Genomic DNA, 20,450 nt, shown 5'->3' with positions numbered 1-20,450 from the left:
CAATTCAACTTTCAAAATCAGGCACACTGCCATATGCTTTCCACATATCTCATAATGCCTAAATCTCTTTATAATCTTGACCTCTTTCCCAAGCTCCAGAGCCTATCTCCCAACTGTACATCAAGTATTTATAACTAGTACATCCAGTACCACCTCACCTCCAATTTTCACTCTTCTCACATCTAAAGAGAAAACACACACACACAAACACACACACACACACCCCTTCCAATTAGTTTTTTCCCATTTCCATTATCATTCTTACTTATCCAGGCTCAAAATCTCCAAGTTATATCTTTAAGTCTTTCTTTGCCTTGACACTCTGTTCTACTATCTAACTGATGGTCAATTCTGCAACTCTTCTTGCACAATTTCTTATATATCTCATACTCCCTTTTCATTCCCATGGCATCCCTCTAGATAAAGCCCATATCTCCAAAAAAAGACCTTACTCCAAATAACCGTAAAAACCTCCCTAGTCTCACTTCCTGTAGGACCCTTTCCCTCCCAATACATTTTGTATAAAGATAACTACATAATGCATAGCACCACACTGTCCTTATCAAAGAATTCACACTCTAGCAGGAGACACAAAAAACTAACAACATAAGTAGATAAGCATTACACTGATGTTAAACAAAATGTTCTAGGAAGGTAAGAGTGACAGTTACTACAGGGGAGGTTTCAGAGAAGGTTACAGCTGAACTGGAGAAAAGCATTCCAGACAGGGAATAGCCCAGTATGTGAAGGTTCACATTTTGCAGGAAGGACAAGTCATTTAGTGGTAGGCGAAAAGTAGGAGAGAAGACTAGAAATGTAGGCTTGAGTCAGACTGTGAAAAGTTTAGACTTGCTCCAATTAAAATGTGAAACAAGCAAAGATATAAGAACGCTTTAAGTTTCAGTGTGTTTGCTAGTTTGCTTTTAATATGTAATTTTTAAAACAAAAATTAACACAAGCACTAATAGAACTAGACACATCTACCTTAAGTGTGACCAATGGTAAATCACTTATCATATACACTTTGGATTAGTAAACAGACTCTGCAGGAAAATTAGATATGAGGACAGTATTTTGTACATGTTCATTAGGTCAGATTGGTTTATGTTATTTAAATCCTCTGTGTCCTTACTGATATTTTTGTCTTCATGATCTAACAATTACTGAGAAAGGCATGTTTAAAATCTCCTACTGTATTTATGGATTTGTCTATTTCTTAATATCAGATATTATATTTCTTCAGTTCTGTACCATCCATTTGATTCTTTTTTATTTTATATAGATTCCAATTTCCTGGTGTCATAAGAATTAGGACATAATGCCCTATTTAATGACACAGAAAATGCTGCACAAGAATAAGCTTTTCAGTCCATTTTTTGGACCAAATCTAACCTTTCATGCTGTTCAAAACAGTTTGGTAATTATTTTCCCCGGTCTCTTTCCTTTCTGTCAGCAATCTGCTTAAAGCCAAACATACCTCAGTATTCAGAGCACATTAGTGCTGCTCAGTCTGACCTCCACTTTATGCAGAGAATGGCTGCCCACATGATCAAAGGAGTTCAAAGTCGCACAAAAAAACCTGAATTAGTTACAGATATGTTATCTGGTCACATTTCATAGCTCTCTTCTCTTTCTAGGTGGTTACTTGCCCTTTTAAAAATTTCTGTAAGTTGAAAGAGGGCAATTCTTAAAAGTTGACTGAAACTATAATCCAGTTTCATTAGGTTTGCTTTGGAATAAACGTATTAAACTATCAGATGATTTTTGTAATGTCTTCAAAACCATGAAGAAAGAAAATAATAAAGAATGGTAAACAAAAGGCATACAAATCAGCACACTGTGGTTAAAAAAAAAAAAATAGAAGGCCTGCCCCGTGAATAAGTTCAGCTTAGGCTCTCACAATAACAGGCTTTAGCAGAGGAGCACGACTGTTCGCAGGCCTTGTTAGGACAGTCATTCCCTAGATGGATCCTGAGGTCTGAGAGACATGTTGAGAGAAGCAAGGCCACCCACGTAGGCAGCTAGATACGCTGAATCAACCCTGGCAATGAAGGTGAAGGTGGTGGGGGTCAAATTACCTCACATCCCCCACTACTAATACACTATCTGATCCCCGAGAGCAGGAATTGTTTCTGTTTTGCTCACACTGTACCCCATCACTTAATAGTGTATGGGATGTGGCGGTGCTCAGTAAATATTTGCTAGGTTAATAAATGACTCCGCACCAGTTATTTCCTCTAAGGCCTTGATTGCCTATAAAGCAAAAGGGTTGGACTAGATCAACATATTCATTTTCAGCTCTAAAAGTCTATACTTCTTTGAGTTAGAATTTCTAAATGCATCACATAAGTGTCGGTCAAGTTACTCCAGGACATTCGGGTCTGAATATATGCCTAGTCACAAGGTTTCACAACATCTTATCGCAGTCCAGTATAAGACAAACGATGAATTTACCCTGTTGAAACTACTGAAACTTAATACTTATGTTTCATGGGTGCACATATATGTTGAAACTTATGAAATTGTACACTTTAAATGTGTCCAGTTTATTGTATGTCCATTATACCTTGATAAAGCTATTAAAACACACACACAAAAGAAACTACCAAAACTGCTCAATATTGCTAAGGCAGTAAGAGATATAAGCTACCTATTGTAGAAATAAAATGTGCCTGACCATCCAGCTAAAACAGGAGAGAAGTAGATGCTCATAAAAACAATAATAATGGCAAGAGCAAAATTTAGCTCCTTTAGATGTCTGAAGACTCAGAAAAACCCGTTGCCTGGCGTAACCAAATAATCTTACTGTGAAGGAAGCACACTTACTTTTTAAATAGTATAACATATATTTACCTTCCTTAATCATCTGTCAATTAGAAACTACTTTCTAACCTTTTACAACTTTCTCCAAAAATGAAAATTTAATTATTTTTTAGTCCATTATTTTAGATAGTACCTCAAATAATGAAGCAACTTGACTACATCACAAAACCACTAGTTCATGAAAGCAGGTTTTATTAAATATACTTGCTAAAGGGAATTCCCTGGTGATCCAGTGGCTAAAACTCTGTGCTTTCACTGCGGACGGTGTAAGGTCAATCCCTGGTCGGGGAACTAAGATCCCACAAAAAAAAAAAAAAAAAAAGGAAAGAAAGAAAAAAAAAAGAAATATATTTGCTAAAGATTGAAATTAGATTAAACATTAAAGTACGTCCCTCATCTTTAAAATTTTTTAATGGTTTTCAAACCACCTCTAATTGTTCTGGGCAGAAAGTTTGGCTTCTAAATATTTCAAAGCCCTTTCTAAATAGTTCAAATCCCTAGTTATATATAAGAAACATTGGTAGAAACTATACGGGAATAAGAAGACTCTAGAAAGTATCAAGTCCTCAAACTTAGCACCCAATTTGGGTACACTTGGCTTGACATAAAAAGTCAAAGAGTTATTCAAATATTTATATGAAGGCACATCAAGAGAAACGTCGTAACATACTTTATAATGTGACTAACTGCCAATAAAAAGGTAAGGGGAAACCTAAGGCATTCACCGTGAGCAGATTCTAAGAAGAGAAAAAAGTTTATACTGATGACCTTTCCATAGATTGACTTGTTCCTTCTGATTACTCTTAATTAAATTGTCTAAGTCTGTTTATAAATATGAAAAAGTCATTATTCAAAGGATACCAAAAGTTTAAAAAGAACAATAGCTGTTTTTATAACATTTAAAAGAAAAGGTAAACAATTCAAGCTTACTTTAACATAAACATAGCATTCCATGAGAAATTGCAGGTGGATATGTAAAGTAGCACAGCCACTGTGTAAAAAGCTAAATACAGAATTACCATATGACCCAGCAATTGCACTCCTGAGTATTTGAAAAGATTTGAAAACAAGGGCTCAAGTAGATACTTGTACACCAACACTCATAGCAGCATTATTCACAGTAGCCAAAAGGTGGAAACAATGGATGACTGGATAAATGAAATGTAATATATACATACAATGGAATACTTCTCAGCCATAAAAAGAAATGAAGTTCTGATACATGCTGCAAAACGGACGAACCCTGAAAACATTAATGCTAAGTGAAATGAGCCAGATGTAGAAGGACAAATATGTTAACTCCAGTTACATGAAATATCTAGAATAGGCAAATTCACAGAGATAAAAAGGAGATTAGAAGTTACCAGTGGCTGGGGGGGCGGGTGGGAAACGAGTGGGGAATAGGGAGTTTTTGCTTAATGGTTACAGAGTTTCTGTCTGGTCTTTTTAAAGTTTTGTAAGTAGATGGTAATTAATACCACTTAATTCTACATTTAAAAATGGTTAAAATGTCAAATTTTATGATATATATATATTTTTCAACCACAATTTTTAAAAAACAGCATTCCACAATCATCCCACATATTAAAATACAAAGGGAAAATGTGCCTTTATGTAAAATGGAGAGAAGTGGTGGTCATCACATTAACCAAGCTGTCCAACTTGGCCACTTGCAGCCTGACTTTATGTGTCTCCTGATGTGATTGATATAATGATCTTGCTGGAAATTTTGACCTGATAACCTCATCAGGAAGAAAGCAGCAAATCTAGAATATGGGATGTTCTGTAGGACAACTGGCCTGGACACTTCAGAAGTTTCACCATCATTAAGAAAAGAGACTGTTGACATGACTCTTCTAGATGGGGGAAACTAAAAAAACGCAAGAGCCAAATGCAATGCTGGAGCCTTGACTGCATCTGATCTGGAAGAAAAGGAGCTATAAGAGCTATTTGGGGGATAACAGAGGAATTTTGAGTTATGAACAGCATGTGCAATGATAGTACTGAATTACTGTTGATTTCTCAGTTACAATAATGGTACATGGGTTATACAAGAGAATGTCCTTGTACTTAGGAAATACATACTTGGGAGGTATTTACAGGTGAAGTGTCATGAAATCTGCAACCTACTTTTGGATCATTTGGCAAAAGAGTGTGTGTGTGTGTGCGTGTGCGTGCACATGCACATGAGAAGGGTTAGGAGAGGGAACATTTGGGGTAAGATAACAGCTGGTGAATTTAAATGAAGGATATACAGGTGTTCGTGTAGTTTTCTTTCAATTTTACTGTGGGTTTGAAATTTTCAAAATTAAAAAAAAAAAAGATTAAAAAATCAGAATTCAGACTTCCCCAGTGGTCCAGTGGTTAAGACTCTGCGTTTCCAATGCAGGGGGCGCAGGTTTGATCCCTGGTCAGGGAACTAAGATCCCACATGCTGTGCAGTGCGGCCAAAAAAAAAAAAATCAGAATTTCTCGAAATTTCCTCTTTCCACCAGAGTATACTTAGGAATGCTAAATGAACATGGGTGAAAAATATAGCAAATTCAAGGCTTTACATACCTTCCACATCATACCAATGTGCACCATTTGTGATCCCATCTTTGAAAGTCTCATCTTCATCTCCAGGACAATGAGGGGCACCAGTTTTCATTATGGGGTGGTTTGAAGCATAGGCTTTTGCCAAGTATTTAAATACTTCATCATCTGAGGTTTTGCTATAGATTCCAGTAGCCTTATGTTCTGGAGAATCATCAAAAGGATAGCTTGCTACCACCGAGCCACCATGCAGATTTCCAGAAAGCACAAACCTTTGAAAACACAACCAAATCACATATCACTTTTTAAAGGGCACAGAAAACATGTATTTTAAAATTCTACATCTTTCATAAATGAACTTAGATATTCCTCTTGACACGTAGAAGACAACTCTATCAGCTGTTAAAACAGACCAACAACAATAAAAAAAAAAAAAGAAAATGGAAAGAAAGTATTATTAACTCAATAAATTTCAAACAGTTTTTACAGTCCAAGTTAACTTCAAATAACTTTAAATAATTTCCCCATCACTGAAAAAAATAGCTGAATAACACAGTGTAAATTAATGTTTCAGGAGACGTCTTATTCAGGGAACTGTAAAATCATGTATTAAGTTGAACAATATGAACTTGCCACTATTCAACCATGTTTTGACCTACAAAAATGACAATTTCATAGAGTTCAATCTAATTCGTGTACTTCATATTGTGTTAATTTCATAGAAAGCGTGGCTGGCATAAATAAATATTTGTTGAATATATGAGTTAGGTTAATAAGTTTCATGCTTTTTATATTACTGTCCAGAGAGAACTTGTAAGATAGGGAGTCTAATTTAAAACAGGATGTGCTTTGCCTCATTCCATTTTCACAGTACACTAAATTCATATTTTCAGGAGAGAAGCCATAGTTGAGAAAATTCAGGGGGAGGGAAAGACCTGAGCTGCTTTCAGATAAAAGCAATACAGCACATTGCATCACTGTAAAAGCAGCTCTCTTTCTAGGTGCAAGGTTCCTGGTTGGACCATTAAAAAATAAACTGACATGGAGACAAGCCTGTTTCTATAAAAGAAACATTTTAAACTTTTTGCATTTTTATTGATACTTCTAAGCGAACCCATTTACAATTTGGTCAAATTTATAGATATAGAAATACTGAAGAATGCCTTTTACGGTAAAAGGTAAAGGCAAAAACATGCCGAAGTCCTATTTATACATTTTTCACTCAGGTAACAGTTCAAACCATTACTATGAGTGGAGATTAAACACTTTTCTCTTTGCACTCAAAATTATGATTTTTTGCTTCTGCCTTTTTGTGGCTGAAATAAACTGACCTACAGTAATTCTAAAGGGGGTTGATTTATAACATTTCTTTCTACATGTCTGAAAGAAAATTAAGTCTATGATATGTTTAATTTGAAATGTTAAGTATGATCAGTACCTCCCAGAGGAGGTCAAACAATGAAAATTACTTGTAACACAGAATCTATTCATCAGAAGACAGAATTTAGCTGATAAAGACAGTGATTAAACACCAGAATAGACTATTAAAGAAGACTAGTTTTATATAATTAAAATTAGCACAGTTCTAGATACCAGAGGGGAATGCCATTTGGTATAGTGGCAATAGCACAGGCTTTAAAACCAGGCAAATATGGGTAAGAACATTTGGTTTCGCAGACATGTCACTCACTAGTAACATGATCAGGAGAAGTTGCTGCCTCTAAATCCATTGAACCCCAGTTTCTCTCTCATCTGTAAAATGGGGATTAATGCTACCTGCCTCCCAGGATTGTTACAAGAATTAAATAAGATAATACATGTACAATTATCTTCCAGCATAATGACTGCTTTATAGCACCTGCTCAACGAATGTTCATTCCTTTGGAGACATCTAGCATCCTGCTTAGGGAATCACTGCCTTACAGACTATCATTCTACTCACCACTTCCAATGCTACAATGTTACAGAAACAAAAACTAAGCATCTATTCTAACTCCAATTTACCCATCCCTCCTGCATAGCAAGTTATTAACAATTTACTTTTTGGTTTCTATGCCTAAAATAATTTAAGTACTTCCCCACCACCACCCCACTCTGACTTTGGGAAAGTTACAAGAAGGCTGGCCCAGTTTAGACAATCAACTGAGCAACAAATTTTCTTCAGTGTCAACTGTAAGCCAAATGTTCTAGGCACTAAGGAATGTATCAGTGAAGAAACAAATACAAAAAAATGCCCTCATGGCATTCATAGTCTAGTGGGGAAAAAAAAAAGGATAACTGAATACTCTAAATAAGTGAAGCATGTTACTTTATACATGTTCAATTAAAATTTTAAATTCCAAGATTCTCTAATAAATGCTGTTTTTCACTTTGTTTGACATTTCTTCTAACACTTCTCAGAAATACCGTTAAAATGGCCTAACCAAACACTTTTAGAACAATGAAATATTTGCAATCTACTTGAGTGATAAAATTAAATTATTAGATTTTCCTTACTCTACTCACATAGTTTTAAAAGCACCAATGCCACTCCGGTAAGGGTGATTTCAAAAGAAAGTGATATCTATTATAGTGGTTGTAAGATTATTTTCTTTTAGTCTTTGTCAAACCAACTTTGTATATCGATCCAATTTTATTTGAAGGGTATTTTATGGTTTCCAATCAAATCAATTCTCTTAAGTGTTTCTCACACTTGACTTCAATATCACGTATCATTCCTTGCATAAGACTTAAAGTAGCTGGTAAATATATCATAAAAATTATAAACAAGAGTCTGTAGATATTAAAAAGTCAATCTCCAAGTTAACTTTATTATGGTCCCCAGAGAACCCTGTAAATAACTTTAAAAAATTAAGAAAACTTGATGTCTGATAAACTAAATTCTAAAGGTTTCAGGAAATTGTAGCTATACACCTACCCCAACAACATGATAATGCTTATCACAAACATACCCAAAAAATCATTTATATGCTAATCTCCTATTAAAGTCTAAGCAGGTATATTTAATTAAAGAACTGTGCCAAAAATATGAGGGTGAAGTAAACTATAAAATCTTTATTTTAATGATGGAGTTAAAATCTTGTATATTTTCTTAAGCAGATGAGTCAATTATCAGTAGTACAAAATCACGGATTGGATGAAGTGTAAAGTGAAACAAAGAAAATAAACTCCACTTTCCCAAGCAGGAGGAAATGAGTCTTAAATTGTTACCTATCCAAAACAACAACAAAAATCTATTTCTAATACAGCTGGGTGAATAGGATATCAAGAAATTATTCAAATGATTTATTTCACAAAATACATTGAAAAAGGTAATTTCCCTGTACAGACGGATGTCTGTGGTTTTAGAATTTCCTATCCATAAAGCTGACTCTATATATTTAGGAATCAATCTCAAATCATGTATGTGCTTGTTTTTTTTACTTTATTCACATATCAACGTCCCTTGTTACTGATTAATCATTAAATAATATGCATCTTGAGTTATTTATGATTGAGGATGGAAGGATGTACTTTTCACCCTATACACTCACCTACTTTCCCTTCTGATTAGAGTTACATTTGAAAAGAGGGCAGATATGATTAGGGTAGTCCATAGCCGCAAAATAGAGCCACTTTCTTTGTAATACCAACTGACACAGATGAGCTTTTAAAATCTTCACAAGCTCCTATCATTGAACTAGCCAGCCCAGACCATAACTTTAATCATTAAATACTGGTGATATGAAAGAGTTATCCAAAGAGCACATTTTTGGTCCTAGATTTAAAGTTTAAAGCTTTCAGTATAGTCTCAAGGTGACTTGCACCAAGACAAAGATCATTTTTATTTTTGGTCACAGCAGAAGTAATACTGAATAGAAAAATCTACTCACAGAATTTACATCCCTGCAAAGGTCATGATGGGGCTTTTTAAACGTGTCCTTTAAGCAATGCAAACAGTGAATTTGATATATCATCTCAGAAAGGCCCTGGCCATCACAGCTTCTGACAATAGGCTGTACGTTAAAGTTACACTTCTTATGTAAATGTTCAGAGGCCCTGACACCGTTATCTTTATTTTTTTTTTTTATTTTATTTAAATTTATTTATTTATTTTTGGCTGTGTTGGGTCTTCATTGTTACACTTGGGCTTTCTCTAGTTGCGGCGAGCCGGGGCTACTCTTCGTTGCAGTGAGCAGGCTTCTCATTGCAGTGGCTTCTCCTGTTGTGGAGCCCGGGCTCTAAGCGCACGTGCTTCAGAAGTTGTGGCACGTGGGCTCAGCAGTCGTGGCTTGCAGGCTTAGTTGCTCTGCGACATGTGGAATCTTCCCGGACCAGGGCTCCAACCCGCGTCCCCTGCATTTGCAGGCAGATTCTTAACCACTGCGCCACCAGGGAAGTCCCAACACCATTATCTTTAAAGGAAAAATCTTCCCAGAAAGCGTATGTGAAATTAATACCTACAGGGGATCTCAGAAGGAGTAAAGTGAAAGGTAGGAGATAAAAAGAATCTAGAATTGTCATAATGGCCATGAATTTTTCAAGGTCTGCTATATATGCTGAACCTTGTAGAAGAGATGATTCCAGGTCCTACAGGGAAACTTCTTTGTTCGTTATTGCTTGTATCTTACCTGTCACTCAGATATCTTCTTCAAATCAGGATGCAAAGATTAATTGCTTCACAAGCCTTCTGAAGACACAAAAATGGGGATATGCTGGCAAAGCCGATGCTTGACAAAAGGAAGAGGTGCATGGTCACTTCAGATATTATTCCATCTGGAATAAGTTCCTTCTTCCTTTATTCCTCTCCTCCACTTTTTTGCTGAAAATCCTACCCATCTCTCAAGACTCAGTTCAAGTTCTACCTTCTCCACAGAGATGACCTATGTTATTGCAGCCCACGCACATTTTGCCAGTAGGAACAATTCCTGTAAGGTTTAACTGGGTACATAAACACACCATGTATGTATTTATAATATTTTCTTGTTATACACCAATTTCTTCAGGTCCTCGTGCTTCTTTTAAGTTTTTACATCTCACAGAGCGGTTACTAACACTTAAGGTGTCTATTAAGTGTGACAATTAGTCATTTGGCCCTGGCCCACTAATAATGTGCACAAGTGGCAGCAGAAACCCTTCAGAGTCTAAAATGAAGCTGCTTATAGATGAAGGTTCCAGATCTGTACAAGTTCTCCAACCAGCCATATCTGTATGTTCCATAGCTGAGTCAGAGGTAAAGACTGGAAGAGAACCAGTTTCTGTTAAATAACCAAGAAGACGACCCTGGGAGTGTCATCTGCCATTTCTAGGCTACAGTCTCCCTCCATGCCTGTTAAGAGCACTGACTAAATGCGTGAGTTGAAGTCCCAGCTACAGAACAGGGATGTTAATGCTGTCTGTCTCATCAGGTTGTGGCCAACATAAACTGAGATCATGCAGTCCACGGAAAAGGCTTAGCACAGTGCCTGTAGTAATAAGATAATCGCAATCTTGTCAGTTTATGTATAAAATAAGTGAGCTGACCTAGGTCATCCTTAATGTCTGTTCCGTCGCTCATATTCTACGATCCTGTGAGAACAGGGGCCAGAATGCTAGAAAAGAGTCTCCCCTCCAGCCAAACAGCGCTCTCTGCATCCTTTGAACAAATGACAGCCTCTAGGCAGCGCTTCTCGGACAATTAGCGGGACAGGAGGCTAAGCGGCCTGGGCCCTGTCCCCGTTACGGGGTGTCGCTCTCCGCCCTCACTATCCCCGTCCCTTAGGCCTGAGAGCACCGTTGCAGCGCTTACTGAGTGCCGGACCCAGCCTCTGCTCTGGAGGCTCACTTGGATGGGGAGGGTGGCGGGGGGGAGGAGGCGGCGGTGGAGGGAGGACGACACTCACTTGTTCCTGCGGATCCACTCGATCAGGGCGCGCACCTCGGGCACGTCGTCCAGGGACGGGGGCTCACCGGTGCTGAACTGGTCCGGGAAGCTGCGGTTGAGGTCGCGGCCACGGCTGTTGTCGCGGCCGCTGGCCCCGGGAGGGCCGCTGTCGCTGAAGCCGCAGTCGCCCTCACGGGCGCGTTCGAAGCCGTCGGGGTTGAGGCTGGGCAGCACGTACACGTCCGTGGTGTTGAGCAGGCGGACCAGGCGCAGGTCCCCGCGGCGGTAGCCAGCCGCCAGCTCGCGGGCCAGGTAGATGAGCACCTGGCGCGAGACGGTCTCGTCGCCGTGCATGTTGCCCACCAGCTTCACCTGCGGCCGGCCGGGCAGGAGCGGCCCCGCCGCGTCGGGCCCCGTGTCGCCGTCAGAAGGCGGCGGCCCCAGGCCGGCCGTGAGGCGCAGCACCCACAGCGGCCGGCCCTCCACCGAGCTGCCGATGCTGAAGAGGCGGGCCAGGCCTGGGGGCCCCGCGGCCGCCGCCTCCCTCAGCGCCAAGCCCAGCTCCTCTTCGTGGTAGTAGCGGTCGAACTGGCCCTTGACCGCCTCGGCGCCCGCGCTCGTCGTCGTCGTCGTCGCCTCCGCCTTCTTGATGTGCGCTGCCCGGGCTGGGCTCCGCAGCAGCAGCAGCAACAGCAGAAACGGCAGCAGCGGGACGCGCCCTGACCGCCAGGGCTGCCGCGCGTCCCAGCCTCTCGCCATCTTCCAGCAGCGCTGCAAACCCGGACTCCGTTCCCGCGGCTCCGCGCTCCGGGAGGCCTTGGCCAGCCGGATCCCCTCAGCTCCTAGCAACCCCATCCCGCCCTCCGGGCCGCAGCCAATCGAGGGCGGCCCTGCTGTGGCGTCACGCCGAGGGGCGGGGCTGTCCTTAAAGCAGCCGATTCCCTCTAGGCGTGCCTTCCTCCTCTCGGGGAAGAGTTTGGTCACTCTCTTCATCGGTCTAGGTTCCTGTCGCTCCCTTTCCCTCCTCCCCGTTTCCCTTCTGCGTTTGCTCCGCCTCTCCTCTACTCCCTCAGTCTCTTCTTTCTGGCTTACCCCTTAAATTCTCACCCCTTTTTCTCTGAGTACTCTCACTAGCTTCCTTCCCATCTTTGTTGCAGCTTTTCCTAGCGGCGCTTTAACGCTTGGAACCGAGAATTGAAAGAATCAAAAGGTTCGAAGGAATCAAAGGACTCGAAAAAATCCAAAGGTTCTAAAGAATCTACCTTGGAAGAGCCAAAAGACGCCTCAGCCCTTTGCACCTTGCACCCCTTCCATCGGAGTTGGTCTCCCAGCGCCCCGGCAGCGGTTGAAGAGACTGGGACGCTTGGAGTGGCAGAGGGCTCACTACCTCATTTCAGTTTTTAGTGTCTATGTTGAAGGAAGGTGTCTCCTTTATGTACAGTGGAAATCTGCTATGTAGTAGGCTCCCTTTGTGTTGATGGATATATTTCCTTGGTGTTACCCCAGTTTATTTCACTGCCATTGGTTCCTGTGTGTGCTGGTCTCAGCCCTGTAGGCAGATTTCATTTCATGATTCACTTGCCCACCTCTCACACCTCTCCTGAGCGAGATACTTGTTTAACTGTGGCCTTAGAATAACATTTGAAAAGCAGCAGGTATGACATTTCTGGAGACACTTGCTTGGTGAGTATAATTCCGGAACGCCTCAAAGCTGACAAATACCCTGTTTTATCATCTGGAGAAGAGGCCTTTAAACTGGTCTTTAAAGTAGGCTTAAGTCACTTTAGCTTGAAGAAATACAAAACCTCACAATCCTTTTATCAAGTGTGAAATTCTACCCAACAAAGAGCATAATTGCAATAACTGTTCTGGTTCCTTCTTTCAGAGCCAGGCGATTCAAGTCTCCTTCCTTGAACTATGACTGAACCCTAATATGAATAGTAAAGAGTTCATTCATTTATCAGACTTTTACTGAGCAACTATTGTGTGCTAGAGCTATGTGCTGGTAAGCAATTCACTCTGCTTAGTTAGAGGTTGGATACAGTTTGTGATAAGTGGTACAATATGGATATGGGGGCCCAGGTGAGGGAAACCTCATTCAACCCAAGGAGGAGTAAGGGAGAAAGAGAGAAACTAGGGGAGGAAGGGAGGTATTCTGGACAGAAGGAAGAGCAAGCACCGAAGGCTTGAGAGCAAATACTGCACATTCTGGGAACTGCATGCAGAGCAGGATTGTGAAGGAGCTCACAGGTATGGAGGACACAAGCCAGAGAAGCAGGACCAGAGCCCAAAGAGCCTCACAAGCCAGGCTCTGGGGAGCACTTGATCTGTAAGACCACGGAGAGCCACTGATGGATTTTAAGCTAGTTTAGAAAAATCCCTCTGACAGTAACATGGAGAATGGAGTGGAAGGCCTAAGACTCGAGACCGAGAACCCTGTAAGGAAGATATAATCCGAGAAGACATGAGGCTCTGAACCCTCAAGGACAGTGCCAGTGGAGGTAGAAAGAAGGAAATGGATTTGAAAGACCTTTAGGAGAGAAAGTGGACAGGATCTGGTGACAGAGAGAGACAGAGGGTTGTAGGCTGACTTCAAGTTATAGCCAAAGCAACTTGCAGGTGTTCACTGAGGTGTAGGACAGGAGAAAGCACGGGCTTAGGTGAAGATGATGACTTTAGCACAGTCACTCTGGTCCTGTGAGCTCCTCTTCTCCTCCCTGCCTGTTTGGCTTAGTGTGCCTTTTACACAGCAGCAGCAACTCATCAGAAACAAAGCTCCAACTCTGTACAGAGACCACTGCCCCCCTTCCCCCCACCCACCCCGGAGTACTTAATCATTACACTGTGCACTTTTAGAATAATCCAAATCAAAGAAGCCCCAGGGGACATGTTAACCTCTAATCAAATATTTCCTTTTCTACCATTTTCACTCTCCTTTGAAGCCTCTTCCTGCCAACTCACTCCTGCAGCCTCACCTAGTGAGGCGATAAATAAACGTGTGAAGGCAGTGAAATAATGTGATGTAACTTGAGCCACCGCCCTCCCAGGAATCCCTGGGCCTCCTGCCTTGTGCTTGTAGCCTCTTTTGGGTCTGGAGTCTCCATCCTAAGCAGGTACCCCATGCTGGTGGTTAGAAGTGAAACCCAAAGCTCCCAACCCCGTCACTGCTCACTGGAGGGGAAAACTCCAACTAAATAACTCCAGCTGCCCCTGAGAAATCTTAACCTTGTGACAGGTGTCCCTTTTCTCCTTCCCACAAGGAAAGTCTTGGCCTCACAAGTGAGGGAACTTGGGGAAAGGCTTCCGGTTCACAGAAGCAGAGTGGTAATGACCTGGATTTTTGAAAACAGGGCAGAGCTTTTGAATGGCTTGCCTGACTTCAGCAACCACTTTTTCTAAAAAGACTCGTAGGTAATTGAAGCACACCATAGATCATGAACCTGTAAATGTCACACTGTCTGGCAGAAACACCCACAGACTGACACGTACAAATTGGCAAATGTTTATGGAGCACCCATCTAGTGAAAGATCTGCTGTGCTGGGTGCAGGAGGATTGGAAGATGAATGAAGGATTGTCCTCTCCTAGGAGGCCAGAGTCTAGTGAGGGAGATATAACATAGACAGGACAGAATATTCCCATGAGGCCAGTGCTATGTAACAGGCACTGTGCTAAACCCTTTACGTTGGTTGATGCATTTAATCTTCACAACAATCCTGAGATAGGTACTATTATCTTTCCCATTTCAAAGATAAATAAATATACTGAGGCACCAGATCTCACAGCTGGCAAGCCACAGATCCAGGACTCAAACTCAGGGAGTCTGGCTTCAGAGTCTGTGTGTTTATGATAAAACTGCTTCTTTGTAGTGAACTAAAACAAAACAAAATGAAACAAAACCAAAAAACAAAAAAAAAAAACCTTCTATGGGAACACAGAGGAAAAAGCAACTAATTGTGATAAGGAGTCAGAGAAAACTTCATCAATACTGTTAGATCATGAACTGAGTTCAAATCCTAGATCAGCCATTTTCTAGCTGTTTTAACTTGGGGAAGTTATTTCATTTTTCTGAGAATTAAATGAGATGATACATGTATAATATTTAATGTAATACTTGATACGTGGCATATAAGAGATTTCCAGAAATCATCATTATTTTTATTTGCTTAATAAGAAGAATTCTCAAACAGGAAAAAAAAAATGGAGAAAAGAACACTCCAGGCAGTGGGACCAGTGAGGATAGAGGGACAGAAGCATGCAGTAATGGTGGCTGGAATATAAGATGTGTTGGGAGGAGCAGCTGGATCCATAGCTATGAAGGTAGGATGGTGCCAGATGATGAAAAGCCTTAAATATTATGCTAAGGGGGTTTTGCTTTATTCCACAGCAAATGAAAAGCTTACAGAGCTGTTTATGAAGAGAGCGGTGTGGATCATATCCGTGCTTTAGCAACAGAATTCCAGGAGCTGTGTGGGGCAGACTTAAAAGCAGTTGCCAGGAATTCCCTAGTGGTCCAGTGGTTAGGACTCCACACTTTCACTGCTCAGGGCGCAGGTTCGATCCCTGGTCGGGGAACTAAGATTCTGCCAGCCGCGTGGCATGGCAAAAAAAACAAAAAAAAAAAAACGCAGTTGCCATCCAGACAAGAGCTGATTCTGGCAAGGTTAGTGAGGACAGAAAAGAGAAGATAAATTAGAATGATATTTGGGTTATTGGATTGACAAGATTTAGCAACTGCTTGGATAAGAGGGAAGAAGAAGTCAAAGATGACTTCACGACTAGTGAGGATGACCAGATTAGATGGCCTTGCCAGTATCCAAGACAAGGAAGGCAGGAGAAAAATCTCTTTGAGATGAGGACTAAATTGAATTGAGCATTGGATTTAGCAATGCAGAGGTTACTGATGACTTTTTTTTTTTTTACTTTTTGGATGGAAACTGCACCCCTGCAGTGGAAGCACGGAGTCTTGACCACTGGACCACCAGGGAAGTCCCTTTACTGATGACCTTTATGAGAGTAGTTACCGTGGAATGGTGCAGGGAAAACCTGAATGGAGTGGGTTCAAGAGAGACTAGAAGGTAATGAAGTGGAGTTGGTGAAATAATTCTTTTGAGGAGTCTATAAAGGAGAGTAGAAAAATGGGACAATCCTGAATGGGGATGGAAGGCCAAGAGAGTTTTGGGGGCTTTGGGTTTTTTTCTTAAGATGGGAGAAACTACAGATTGTTTATATACTGATGGGAATGATCTAGTCAAGAGGGAAACTTTAATGATGCATTAGAGAGGAGGGAGAATTGCTGGAGCCAAGACTTTGAGAGGGCATAGGATCTAATACACCACTGGAGGCTTGGTCTTAAGTAGGAGCACAGACACTTCACCTGTAGTCACAAGTGGAAAGGCAGAATGTATGGGCATAAGTACAATTAAGTGGGTATGTGACATGTTGGGAGCTGGTGGTTATTCTCTGCTGATTGCTTTTGTTTTCTTAATGAAATGGGATGTTGTAGCCATCAGTTGAGAGTAAGGATGTTGTAGTGGTATTGGAGGTTTGAGGAAAGAGAGAAAGATGTGAAATAATTATCTCAAAGAGTGGGAGAGAGAAATGGAGAGTAATAGTTTTCAGCCGTTGACAATTAATAGGGACCAGCAGTTTTTTAACATGTCACCTGGACCTGCTAATGGGACATGGAACAGAAGGGTTTGTTGGTTTGTTTTGGTTTTTACAGAGTTTGGTCTTACTTCCTCAGAGTCCTTATCTTTCCAGGCCAAAGAGAAATGAAAGATGTTTATTGAAATCACTTTCAAACATTGCCCATGGTTAGGTAGGCCCATTCTATTTTAATTTTAGTCAGGCCTGATTCTAGGGCATAGACATGCTGCTGCCCAAACCTGAGGCCATGACAATGATTTTGATCAGTATTTCAAAAAAACTCACTATTTGCCAGCACCAAATGGACAGCAGTTCTATTCTCACGAGGCAAAGAAGGCGGGAAGCAGGTATCAGTTACTTTCGGTTGTACATATCAGAAAACCTGACTCATACTAGTTTGAATAATAAATGGAATGTATTGGCTCATATCACTGAGAAGTCCAAAGGAGAAGTCTGGATTCAGGCATAGCTTTATCCTGTGGCTAAATGGTTACCAGGCACCTGCTTTCTTCTTTTCCCTTGACGTTGCCTTCTACAATGTTCACTTTATTCTAAGTCTGACTCCCTTTGTGGTCCCAAGAGGGCTGCCAGAAGGTCCTAAAGCCACATGCCAGAAGGTCCTAAAGCCACATGCTTTCTTTTCATACTCAGCAACAAACAGAGGATGCCCTTGTACTATCGATTTTGCTGAGTTACACTCATATTGGATCAGCTTAGGTCATATGCCTAACCCTGAACCAATCACTATGGCCAGGGAGATGGAGTATGCTGATTGGCTTGGCTTAGGATGTGAACTCCATTGCTGGGGCTGGGGGTGGAATCTGATTCCCAAGAATTACATGGTTCCCCAAATGGAAATTAGGGCCTATGGCAAGGCAGAAGGGGGAATGGAAGCTGGGGAGACAGCCGGTCAATACCAACCTGCTTCACCAACCAAGTGAAAGCAGCAGAATGTTTTATTCACTCAACATTTATGAGGCGTATCTGTGTGCCCTGGCCGGGGATGGGGGTGGGGGCATGTGAAAGAAGAAAAAAGGGAGAAGGAAGAGGAAGTGCTGTAACACAGTGAAATAAGTAACAGTATGTACAAAGTGCTGATAACTGAGCCCCGCACAGGGCTTTAGAGTTTACAATCTGCAGTTTGTCTCACTAATCCTCACAATTTGGAAAAGGAATATTTGTCCTTATTTTTGGCTGTCCAGTATCTGAACCCCTTCCCCTCTTTTGGGGGACCCTCCATCTTAGGGGTCTCTGTGGAGGGCAGGGTCTCCTACTATGCAGGCTGAAAATGCCTCCTGGAACATGGGCTCATAGCCTCGGTTTGGTCAAGCAGATGAACCTGTGACGGACTTTGAACTGGGAGCCAGTGACACAAAGAAGCAGAGACTGTGGATAACTCTTTTTGGCTGTGGTGGGTGAGGGTGGCAGCAATGTACAATTTCTGGGGTGACAGAGGAAACAGGAAGAACATCCAGTTCCCAGTGCCAGTGGTGGTAGGGGGACAAGCTGCAGCAGTTGGTACCTGGTGACAGTAGCAGCAAATTCTGCTGCTCGTTTTGGAGCATTGTTCTATCTGTGTATAACCTCTGATTTTCCAACGCTTCCAGCAATTCTGTGAGCCAACCAATATCCTTTCAATAAACCTGTTTTTAATCAGAATCAGTTTCTGAGGCTGCAATTTATTGAAATACAACCCTTTGAGGTCAGTATTATCATTATCATCCTCATTTTTCAGGTGAGAATACAGGCTCTGAGAGATTAAGTAACTTGTACCTAGGACCACACTATCTTCCAAATTCAAACGCATACTTTTTTCACCATATGTGTCACTCACAGGTAAAGGAGAAACAGAAAGACTCTTTCATTCCCAAAATAGTCCCTTTCTCTCCCCATCTGTCTAGTACCCGAGGTATCACTAGAGAGAGGTTCCTCTGAGTCTGAAAGGCTTTTCCCTCAATTAAAAGGCAAACACTCCAGGGATCTTGAGGTCTTGTCAGCTGACACCATGATGAACTTGTTTAACAGCTGCTTAAGAGTAAGGGCCCATGAGAGTGGGATACAGGTGGGTGGGGCAGGAGAGGGAGAAAAACACTAAAAGAGGAGGAATAGGGTTTCCATGTGACTGGGACTAAAAACAGAACTTGCCCTCACATTTCTAAGGAGGATCTTTGGCTTCTCTACTTAGCCCACCGGGGTAAAGAGTGGAGATGTCAGTAGGGGAAGCCCCAGGGGAGACTAGATTGCTTTATACTGATGGTTCTCAACCCTGCTCAGAATCACCTTGGGAGATTTTTGAAAATACAAGTGTGGGGGGGAATGGGAGTGGCTGCTTTATGTATACAGGGTTTCCTTTTGGGCAATGAAAAAATTGTGGAACTAGATAAAGCTGATGGTTGTACAATACTGTGAATGTACTAAATGCCATTGAAATGCACACTTTAAAATGGTTAATTTTATGTTATGTGAGCTAAAATTTAAAAAAAAAACCCAAAAACTAGCACCCTGAATTCCCTGAGAGTGGGGAGGTAATAAAGAACATGTATGAGGGTGGAGGAGTTTCAGAGAGAAAAGGAAGACTGGAGGAAGTTCCTGAGAAGTGTGAGACGTTAGGAGAGACACACCTTTAAGATAACTTCAGTGAAGACTTACCATACTTTTCAGGAATCGGATTTGGATTTCCTTTGGATGTGACCGTGGAGACAGGGCTGAGTAGAGCTTAGTCTTACTTGGGTTATAACTTATACCTATTGTATAAGTCTGCCCAAGGCTGGTCCTAGATTCTAGCAACAAATTCAAATGGGACCAAGTGCTCTCTTGCCCAGACATAGTCAGGTATGCCCCGATCCAAAGACATCTTCCAATAAAAACAGCAATAAACTAGGACTGTGCGCTCTTGCATAAAGGCCCCAGAGCACAACTCACACCTCCCAACTAGAAAAATATTGTTACCAGGGATGCTCTGGCAGTCAGCAATTGCAGCCTCTAATTTTGATGAAAATACTTGCCGAGACTGGATTGGCACAAACAAAGCACATTCACACCCAGCCAGCTGGACTCTATCTCAAGAGTACAAGATGAAGAAGTTCCAGAAGGTGAAGAGATTGATACTATTTATGGGAACAATATGCAGTCATCTCTCTGTTACAGGTCTGGGTGAAAACGGTGTAAGGGAATGATAGCAGTTACAAGGAGAAAGCAGTTACTGAAATGCTGCAAGCCCGCAGAAAAGCCAAGGCTCCCCAGGAGACCCTGAGTGCCAGGGACACAGAACAAAGCAGTGGGTTTGCAAAATGAGCCTTATAAGAAGGAATTACTAGCTCATATGCTCAATAGAGAAGGGAAACACTTTATGCAGAAAGGAAAGAATGACAATGAAACCAGATAAAACAGGCGGAACTGATGCAACCAAAGACAAGACAGCATAGATGGCAATTACAGCAAATGTCTAGGGACACCAGAGCAGATGTTCCTGTCAGGTTCTCTAATGCTGCTTCCCAGTGCCACCCTACCCCCAACTCCCATCTTTGCTCCTTACCCAGCACTTCATTCTACTCTACAAGTCTTCCATCCATTTATTAATTCATGCAATAGAACTTGACTAAG

The 20,450-nt window shown here is 41.5% G+C and overlaps 1 protein-coding gene across 1 annotated transcript in view; it reads right to left on the bottom strand.

Moving 5' to 3' along the window:
• CPD (carboxypeptidase D) overlaps positions 1-12,015 on the bottom strand; it is a 73,754-nt gene extending 61,739 nt beyond the window's left edge. Inside the window, exons 1-2 of the mRNA XM_068531592.1 lie at positions 11,220-12,015; positions 5,383-5,630 (exon numbers count right to left, since the gene is read on the bottom strand). Of these exons, the coding sequence (XP_068387693.1) occupies positions 5,383-5,630; positions 11,220-11,959 (988 nt within the window). The 5' untranslated portion in view covers positions 11,960-12,015. The remainder of the gene's footprint in view (positions 1-5,382; positions 5,631-11,219) is intronic.
• Positions 12,016-20,450: the final 8,435 nt, after the last annotated feature.

The sequence above is a fragment of the Eschrichtius robustus genome, chromosome 20 (genome assembly GCF_028021215.1).
Source record: "Eschrichtius robustus isolate mEscRob2 chromosome 20, mEscRob2.pri, whole genome shotgun sequence".
Classification (NCBI taxonomy): domain Eukaryota; kingdom Metazoa; phylum Chordata; class Mammalia; order Artiodactyla; family Eschrichtiidae; genus Eschrichtius; species Eschrichtius robustus.
This window is presented reverse-complemented; position numbering and strand designations above follow the sequence as displayed.